This window comes from Delphinapterus leucas, chromosome 5 (genome assembly GCF_059928025.1).
Source record: "Delphinapterus leucas isolate spDelLeu-1000000601 "Yukka" chromosome 5, BTC_Dleu_Yukka2, whole genome shotgun sequence".
NCBI lineage: Eukaryota > Metazoa > Chordata > Mammalia > Artiodactyla > Monodontidae > Delphinapterus > Delphinapterus leucas.
The window spans coordinates 117,570,112-117,580,201 of record NC_143133.1 but is presented as its reverse complement, the minus strand read 5'-3'; the positions used below and the strand labels follow the sequence as shown (position 1 = coordinate 117,580,201).

The 10,090-nt window shown below is 37.4% G+C and overlaps 1 protein-coding gene across 3 annotated transcripts in view; it reads right to left on the bottom strand.

Moving 5' to 3' along the window:
• Nucleotides 1-234: 234 nt before the first annotated feature.
• SLC39A8 (solute carrier family 39 member 8) overlaps nt 235-10,090 on the bottom strand; it is a 75,830-nt gene continuing 65,974 nt past the window's right edge. For 2 of the 3 annotated variants that reach the window (XM_022582437.3, XM_089912445.1), the window contains 3 exons: nt 4,174-4,381; nt 3,789-3,973; nt 235-1,697 (listed from right to left, as the gene is read on the bottom strand). In XM_022582437.3, coding sequence (XP_022438145.1) covers nt 1,548-1,697; nt 3,789-3,973; nt 4,174-4,381 — 543 coding nt within the window. In that variant the 3' untranslated portion in view covers nt 235-1,547. The other variant, XM_022582438.3, reaches the window with a different exon arrangement.

Below are 10,090 nucleotides of genomic sequence, written 5' to 3'. Positions count from 1 at the left end.
ACAACAGTGAGAGGCCCGCGTACCGCAAAAAAAAAAAAAAGATTGAATGTAAGCAGGTGAAATGATAAAAATAGATTCTATGTTTACTGATTTTAATGATTAATATTTACAGTATTTATCTGCTGAATATCTTTGAAATAAACATAGCTATTTCTCTCCCTCATAATACCAAGTACATGGAAGTCACACAAAAAATACATATTAAAATGAATAATGAATGACACAATACATGGATTCAACGGTGTTTACGGTTTGGTCAAACAATATTCTTTAATTGTCAGTCATACAGTGAAATGTACATTAACATACATGTTAAATATTCATCCCATCTGCATTATTGCTATGTGACATCATTTTATGGTCTGTAGAAAAATATAATTCCTGAGATCATTGTTGGCTTCTTTCAATCATTTTCCTCACTGTCAAATCATCTTTCCTTAAACGACTTGGGAGTGTGAATTGGGGTTAGGAGGTTCAATTATAGACCAACTTTTTGTATCTGCTAAATGAATAAACAGGCTCTATCTTTTATAAAGGGTAGAAAAATAACCATGGTGTGTGGAATTATTTTGCAAGGTATACAGTATAGGAAAAATGTGGGCTGAACACAAAAGAAGTATTTTCTGAATGTCTCTCAATCACCCATAAGGAACATAGATTTCCTAGCCAATCAGTCTTTGGCATACAGCCGTCCAGCTGTTATTTCGCATTTACTTAAAATATCCTCTGCTAAATAGTTGTGTTCATCTTTAAAAGTAAATTGCTTAAAATTACATTCAATTTCTTTCTGTAAACGAACATTTTCTTCACCTTCACAAGCAAACACATTGGATACTGAAACGTTGTCACCAGCTTTACATACTGTTCTGCCGTTTGCCATGGTACAACCATAACGTAAGTCATAAGAAAGCAATCCTGGCTTTTTACGGAATCTGGTGGAGTTTACACTGAGTCTGGACTTAGTAGGGCTAACAAAACTTTACTGATTTCAAAATTCATATTATTTCAGGATGGTTTCCAAAACAATCCTAGAAGTCTCTAACTGAAATATAAAACAAAACAAAAGCTATGAGCAATCTTTCTCTCCTGGGTTCACTAAGGCCTTGGAATCATTTGTATCTGTGTACTTGCTTGTGAAAGCACTAAAACAAATTAATTCAAAGAAAACCACTCTGAAACTACTTGAACATTTGATACAACCATAGAGGTTCAAAGGCTTGTACGGCCTAGTCTGTATTTTTCTCCAAGTCTTGGTGTCAAAATGATTATAGAATGCGTCGTTTCCTGCTCTGTGGTGATTTTTAGTGTGCATGAAACATAAAAAAAAGTGAGTATTTAACAAATACCTCATGTATCAGGCTTCTCAAGCCGGAACTGAAAAGCTTTTTGAAGGATTTTTAACAACAAATAATGGCTTATTTCACAGATCAGAAAACCAACAATCAGCTTTCTTGACCTACAGCTGAAAACAAAATTATCTTTTAACTAAATAGGAGCTGTTTTATTTATTAAATGCCTTCGTTAACAACACCATCTTTCACTTCCTATTACTCCAATTCAATTTCTCCTGCATACAAAGTAATGAGCAGAATGGCTGTGAATCCAGTTAACACCCCAGCATTCTGAATCATGAAGAAGGTGAAATCGGTTTTTCTTCCAGTTACCTTTTCTCTCAGCATATCATTCATCTCTGGAAACTAGAGGAAAGATATATTGTTAGATAACTGTTGCCATCTTGTGGGAGAACATAAAACTGTCACTGATAGATTCCTGTGGAGGTGGGAGGGGACGAGCATTTCTCTGAGTTGTTTAGATGTTTTAGTATAGAGAGCATAACAGTGATATCCAGCCCTACTAGACATCAACAAGAAAAGTACGAAAATAGTGTTCCCCAAGTGAGTCAATACAGTGGGATGGGATGTACCTCATTTTATGTCTCTCTCTCTCCCCCAGCTCTCTTCTTTGCTCTCTCTGCTCCGTCCACACCATTCTTTTTGGACCTCAAATGCATCCAGCCCCTTTCCATCCTCAACATCTTCACACCCACCAAAACCTCTATCTGAACCCTTTTCCCTCAAAATGTTCAATGAGCTAAATCTTTGAAGTTTCAGCTTAAATCTTACTTTCCTCGGAAGGCTTCTCTTAGGCTCTCCTAATTTAGGTTCTCTTATTATCATCTTTCATCATATATATTGTTTTTCCTTTCATTTCACAGTTTTTTATTTGTAATTATGTAATCGTGTGTGTGATTTTGTTTGTTGAATTTCAGGTTCCCCTCTTTGTAGACAGAAGCCCCAGGAACACGGAGACTGTGCCTTTTTTGCTCCCTCCAGGGTCCACAATTTCCAAGCCTGATACAAAAATATCAATCAATAGTAGCTGATTAAATACATTTTTAGAAATCACTATATATTTAATTCCTGTTCTCTTCAATTTGTTTCCTTTTGCTTGTTCTGTCCCTCACAAAATCATAAGGTTTTTAAATAAACTGTGCTCTGATCTTGAAATGAAGACTAAAACAATCTTACTGCAGTGAAAGCAATTAAAACCCCAAGTTCTGTACTTAAAAGCTATCCTTTCTCAGCATATAACTTCTACTGAAAAGGCTTCATGAGGAGATCTGTAAATGCCATCATTTCAAAACATATTTCAAAGTGATCTGCTATACACACATTGATTTGCTATACATACAATGCATACAGCGGTGCATTGTACCAAAGCATCCAAGAGGTCTCCAGAATCCACTGTCAATCCACCTGCCTGATTTGAGAAAACTTACTGGGATAAAATGGATGACATTTATGAAACCATTCTGAAAGAAGCAAGTATGCTTTCTGAAAAAAGCAAGTAAGTATATACAGCATCATTTATTAGTATTATTTCTTTAAATTGAATAACTCTAATAGATTCTGTTCTTACATTACAGAAAGAAGAAGTGATGACCTAGCATAAAATATGCTATGAGGCATTAATTCTGTGAAGAAAAACATAAATGCAGTGATGGTTCTAAGAGATGAAATCCTTGCACTTACAAGGGCCTGCACAGAACAATGAACAGAGCTAGACAGTTATCATTTGGAACTAAGAACGCAGATGAAGGAAATTAAATTATTAAATTATGTATGTAATACATCCTCAGTTCCAAATGCAAAAGAAACATTCCTTGAGTTGCATCCACTTAGCACATTTTCATTTTCTAGAAAGCTGTCCATGATTTATTTGAAAATGCACAGGACCATTGGTATTCTCTCTCTTACACACACACAGACATAAAGACAGACACAGCATAGACATAAACATAGATACAAATATATACCGTCCCAAGTAAATACCGTACAATTTTAATTTACCAGTTTTAGTTTAACTCAAAAGGCTCTCACTGTTCAGAGCTTTGAAATAACAGCTATTTACTTTAACAAGTTATTCCCTTCTGAATGTGACATCCTAACAAAAGAAGAGAGGAAAGTCCTATGGAGACATACTATAGAATACAAGCTTTACCCACAAGGCAAAACACCTGGGAAGATATCTCTCCTTCAGCAAAAATAAGTCATTTCATCCTCTGTCAATGAGATCCTAGATCAAACAATCAAGGAGAATCACTTTCAAATCACTATTAGTACAAACTACTGAAAAAGAGTTATCTGTTGGACCAGGAATATTTTAAACTACAACAGAAAGGCCTTCCACACTGTGGAAAGCAAAAGGTCACCCTTAGTCAATTCATAACCCAGATGTGTCATTCCAAATTTAAATTAAAACAAGATAAAAATCTTAAAATTTCTTACCATATCCGCCAGAGAAATATAGAGGAACATGCCTCCAGCAAGGGCAAATATAATATTTGGAGCAAAATTATTGCCCACCAAGATGCCAAAAGCTAGCCCAACATAGCAGGAACACGCAGAAAGGAAATTGAATAACAAGGCTTGTCGAGTACTCATTCCTGCATTGAGTAGGATCACAAAGTCCCCTAAAAGAAGAAGAACACATCAAGTGAGTAGGCTTACTTTCCTACTTGGGGATGAAATAAAAGAAAATCATCATTGTCTAAAAAAGGGCTCCATCTTTTTGAGGCATCAGCAGGATTTTTAAGAGTGTGTCACCTGAAACGTCTCCCTCCCCTGAAACCAAGAAGCACCTGACTTGGAGAACAAGAGCAGAGTCCCTTACCTAACTCATGAGGGAACTCCTCGCACAGGATGGCGATCGAAGTGCTGAGTCCCTGCAGAAGAGACAAGGTGCAGGAGGCCCCAATGGCCAGGCCATCGATGAAATTGTGGAGGGCATCACTGAGCGTTATCATCCAGGCAATGGTCCCTATTTCTGACAGCTTCGGCCCCTTCATACAGGTACATGAGCTTGACTCTTTTTTTCCATCCTGCAAAATAACAGAAAATCAGTCAACAGGATACCACCAATATTTCTTGAAAGTCTAAGCGATGCACAGAAGTGGATGTGTTACATGTTGAGAGAGACAAACGTCTCCACCAGAAAGTCTTTCATAGTAGACAGGAACCCCTAATCATATAAAAACAGAGAAAAAAACTTATGGGAGGGAGAAAGGAAAGGAAGAGATTGACAGGCCTTGAACAAACCACTTGAAAAACATTTCGCTTTGGTTTCACCTTCAAACAATCCTTTCGACTTGTATGAACAAATTCTTACGACTGCCTTCCTAAAGTGTAACTGATACTAACCAAGAATTTGATTTATTCACATTCTTTAAAGTAAAAGAATTTTGTCAAAGACTAAATTTAAAGTCTCTTCCATGTTACAATTTAAATGTGAGATCCATATTTAAAGCATGATGATATCAAGAAACATTTATTTTAATCTATCTTATGCCACTGTGTGACTGCGGGCAAGGAATCTGGGCCTCAGTTTCTTCAATTGTGAAGTGAAGAGAGTGTACTCAATGGCTCATTTATTTTTCAATGACTTATTAAGTTTCCACGGTATTCAGGTAGTGTGCTGCGTGTTTAGGCTGTAACAACGTGGTCCCTACAAGCTCTAAATTTCAATGATTCTCTTAACAAATTCCATGAAGTGTGATTGGAACAGGCTTGCTTTTACACAACACTTCTTTCCACTTTGAAACAATAATAAAAATAGAAAACCCTACAACAGACCCTTTGCAAGAATTCAAATTTCAATCAAATTTACAAAATTGTATAAAATCAAATGACAAATGCCAACTGTAACATCTTCCAGAAACTGTGGAAAAAGATAATAAAAGGCAAATTCATTTTTAAGCAGGGAAGCAATTTGCAATTAACTGGAGAACATTTTATTCCTAATTCTCCTTCCTGCAGCTCTACCTCAGCAGCTAATCAACATATTTATTGAACACCTGCAATTTGTACAACAGTATGCTATGCGAAGTGCACAGAAGTGGAAAATACAGCTTCTATCTTCAAGAAGCGTATTTACCTTGGAGAGACAAGATGTAAAGTATACGACTGACTCTTTTAAAAATGTGCAACATATATCAGCTGAAAAGGGCTTCCTTCAGAGCAATCATCTGTGTGGTTGTGTGTGTACTCTGACGTCACTTCATTGCTCAAAACTGTTTGGGGACCTCCTTTCAGAATTGAAGGTAGATCCTGCCACACATCTTTTCACTGTTTCATTAGTGGCAAATCTTCAGCTTTGAGGGATTTTTTTGTTTGTAGACACAGCCCAAAGTCATTTGGAGCCAATAAATCCTTTTTTTTTTTTTTTTTTTTTTTGTGTGTTACGCGGGCGTCTCACTGTTGTGGCCTCTCCCGTTGCGGAGCACAGGCTCTGGACGCGCAGGCTCAGCGGCCATGGCTCAAGGGCCCAGCCGCTCCGTGGCATGTGGGATCTTCCTGGACCGGGGCACGAACCCGTGTCTCCTGCATCGTCAGGCGGACTCCCAACGACTGCGCCACCAGGGAAGCCCTGGAGCCAATAAATTCTTAAATTAATATGAAAGGAGGGAGGATTGTCAGTAGTAGTTTGCTAGCTGTTAGTAGCGGTAGAAACAGTAATAGCAAAGGCATATGGTGTTTATTATGTGCCAGACACCGTACTAAGCAATTTAGATATTTAATTCCTTTAGAGCCATTCTATGAGTTAAGTACTGCTATTATCCATCATTTTATGGTTGAGGACACTAAAGCACAGAAAGGCTGGTGAACTTCCTAGGGATACAAAAGAAAGAAGTGTGCTTTTTCTAGTAACTGTTCTACTACTCCAAACTTATGGTGGGGGGTAGGGAACACCTCCTGTTTGTGGTAAAGTCCGAAGGCAATTTGCAAGGAGAATACCCCCTTTCTCTCAAAAACACTGGAAGCAACGTTGGAATAAGTATTTAACCTCCTTTTACTTTAAAAGGCAATTCTCATCCGCATAAAAAGAATTCCATCTGGTTTTCAAATGTGGTCTTTTTACTGTATAGTGTTAAAAACATAAACCGAGGCAAACGAAAAAGTTTAAGATCTTATTTGAACAAGAATGGATTCCAATCTGGCAGTGTCAAACCAGAAGTGGTTAGGAGCATTCCATGGACAGGAAGCGCAGGGAGACACTTTTACTGAGAAAAGACGGAAGCAAAGCAAGAAAATTATTGACTGGCTACGGCTTAAAGCCTAGATGGCTGTTTGCAATGGATTGTCCTTAGGTTTTGATTTTGTAACATTGAGACATTTACAGGCTTAGATTTTGGATTGCTTGTATATGACATTACAGCCACCTCAGCTTAATTGTCTCCTTGTTTAATTAATTTAATTAATTGATATATCTTAAATGCACAACATAATAAACAACAGTGACTTAGTTCATGTCAAATGGGTAGCTTGGATAAGAAATGCTCCGGATCAGGAAGCAATTACTGCCAAAAGAGAAACAAAGGCAGGCATGAGAAAAAGCCACAGAGGAAGTGACCTTGGCTTTGCAAAAACCTACTGCCAAGATACATTTAATAAGACCACTTGTTTTCCTCTTCCAACTTGGTTTACCTAATCACATATTTATTATTTACTTGTGACGATTTAGGGGAAAGATTATAAGACCAAGTCTTGACTGCCTGATATTTTGTACAGAGTCTGTATACAAACTCCTTTAATTCGGAAAAAGAAATTAAATTAATATATCAGGCATGGTTCTCTTACCTCTGAGTACAGATATTACTGACTCTATTTATTATGCTTCCTTTTAGCCTTATAATCTTAGGTCTCAAATGACAGTGTTGGGTAGGTTAACAGTTATACATTTTTAATAGTCTTAGAACAAATGAAAGAAGGCAAACATTCACAAACAGTTCTCTTTTAATTCAGCTGGAACAAAGTCACTGTGCAGAGAGACAATTAAGTCAAGTCTCTTTAGTTAAATTAGGGACTATTCTTCTCTTTCCCTTTATTTTTTATTTTTCTTTGCTGTTGTTTCCTTGCTTGCTTTCTTCCTTGCTTGACTTGTACACTAAATGTGAGGCTCTTTCTAACCTCAGCCAGGATAAAGCAACTCAATCTAGTGAAAAGACCATCACTAGATGGTCCAGGAGAAGCACGTTCTCGCTCGGCTCTGACAAGAATTTCTGCGTAATCATCAGCAAGGCTGTGAACATCGCTCACCTTAATAATTAATGAAAATGACAGTCAGAGCGAAGTGCAGACTAACCAGATAGGGGGAGAAAGAACAGCGTGGAACGAAGTTATGAGAGGAGAGAGGACACTGAGTAGAGTCCCAGCACAAGTACGGAGGGGAAGAAGCACAAAGTAAAAGGAAAAAACGTACTAAGAAATCAAATGGAAGAAAGCAGGTATGCGTATTGCAGAGCAGTCTGAGTTTAAGCAAGGAGGAAGAAGACCAAAAAGGGACACAAGGAGAAGGAGGAATGGCATGAGTTGGGAGGAAAAGGAAGAGAAATCAAAAGAGGAAGACGAGGGGCTTCCTTGGTGGTGCAGTGGTTGAGAGTCCGCCTGCCGATGAGGGGACACGGGTTCGTGCCCCGGTCTGGGAAGATCCCATATGCCGCGGAGCGGCTGGGCCCGTGAGCCATGGCCACTGAGCCTGCGCGTCCGGAGCCTGTGCTCCGCAATGGGAGAGGCCACAGCGGTGAGAGGCCCGCGTACCGCAAAAAAAAAGAACTTAGCTCTCCTGCATAGGACACAGATCATATAAATACGGCTTACACCTGCGGTGAAACACTATGCAGAGTAGTGGAGATGAGGAATATTTTATTTTTCCACATGTAAAGATGTCCAAAACATAGCACTGAGGTTTATATATATATATAAAACATGTCTAGTGGGCACCTTTTTGTAAAAATTATTAATATAATTTCATGATGGTCTAAAGCACAAACATACTTGGAAAGATATATACAAAAATGCGAATCATGGTTCTCCCTAGGATTAATACTGTGGATAATCCTTGGGTTTTTTCTTTTATCTTTTATGGGTGTCCTGGATTCTTTTTTTTTTGCACTTATTATATATTATTTCAATACTCAGAAAACAAAATATTAAAGCCATGGGGTGAGAACCTCAGGAGAGGGAAAAGTGAATCTGTGATGACTCAGGAGTTATCATCATCGAACAAGGTAAAGCTGGAGAAGCAAGCTGCCTGGCCGGTTTGGTCTGCATTAAGAAGAGGGTGTACTGTCCCACTAAGTGCAACTTCTTTTGTTAAGTTAATGCCATGAGCACTGTCAGACCTCACTGTGCATTGGAGGAGGCAAGGTGAGTCATGATTAATAACAATGGTTTTGTGGTTTATTGTCTATATATTTTATTGATAAGAAGGTAAAAGTGAGCAACCGCTGCAGGTGAAAGTTAAATTTCAAATTCTACATCCCATGCTGAAAGAATTTTGCAGAGCAAGAACTCTGGTAAAAAAAAAAAAGAGTCAAAAAGGAAAGTAGAAACACTTCAAAAAACATAACAAAGATGGCAAAAGGAAGTATAAGTAAACAAACAAAAGCTGAAAATTGTATGCAAAGGAACATAAAATCTATGCCCATAAAAGAGAAGTTAATGTAATATAAATAAAAACAATAAAATATTATTTTAAGAGGCTGCAAATAAAGAGAGGTGAGAGTTAAAGAAAGGGGCACTGAATGCAAGCTAGCTTAATGATTCAAGAGTATGGGCTTTGGCACAAAATGGGTGTGAGATTAAGTAATGGCTCTGCTACTTAACAGCTCTGTGTCATTTGGAATGTTACTTGGGTCCTAGCTAACATAAGACAAGAAAAGGAAACAAAAGATATACACACATAGGGAAGAAATAAATAAAACTGTTTTTGTTGGCATATGTCTATGTAGAAAATGCAAAAGAATTTTTTAAAAAAGCTCCTAGAATATAATAAACAAGTATAGCAAGGTTGCAGGACACAGGTTAATATATAATAGTTGCTTTCCAGTAAACCAGCAATGAATAAGTGGAATCTGAAATTAAAATCATAATACCATTTACATTAGCACCCCCTAAAAATGAAATACTTAGGTATAAATCTAACAAAATATGTAGAAGATCTATATGAGGAAAAGCACAAAACTATAATGAAAGAAACCAAAGAAAAACTATTCTGTTCATGCATTAGAGGACTCAACATAGAATTGTCAAGATGTCAGTCCTTCCCAATTTGATCTACAGATTCAGTACAATCCCAGTCAAAATCCCAGCAAGTTATTTTGTGATTCTAAAGTTTATATGAAAACGCAAAATACCTAGAATAGCTAACACAACATTGAAGGAAAGAAACGAATTTGGAGAACTGACACTATCTGATTTCAAGACTTACTATAAACCTACAGTAATCAAGATGGTGTGGTACTGATGAAAGAGTAGACAAACATCAATGGAACAGAATAGAGAGCCCAGAAGTAGACGCATATAAATACGGTCAACTTGTCTTTGACAAAGAAGCAAAAGCAATACAATGAAGAAAGACAGTCTTTTCAACAAATAGTACTGGAAGAAGTGGACATCCACGTGAAAAAAAATAAATAAATAAACCTAGACACAGGCTTGACACCCTTCACAAAAATGAACTCAAAATGGATCACAGACCTAAATGCAAATGCAAAACTCTAAAACTCCTAGAAGATAACACAGGGGAAAAC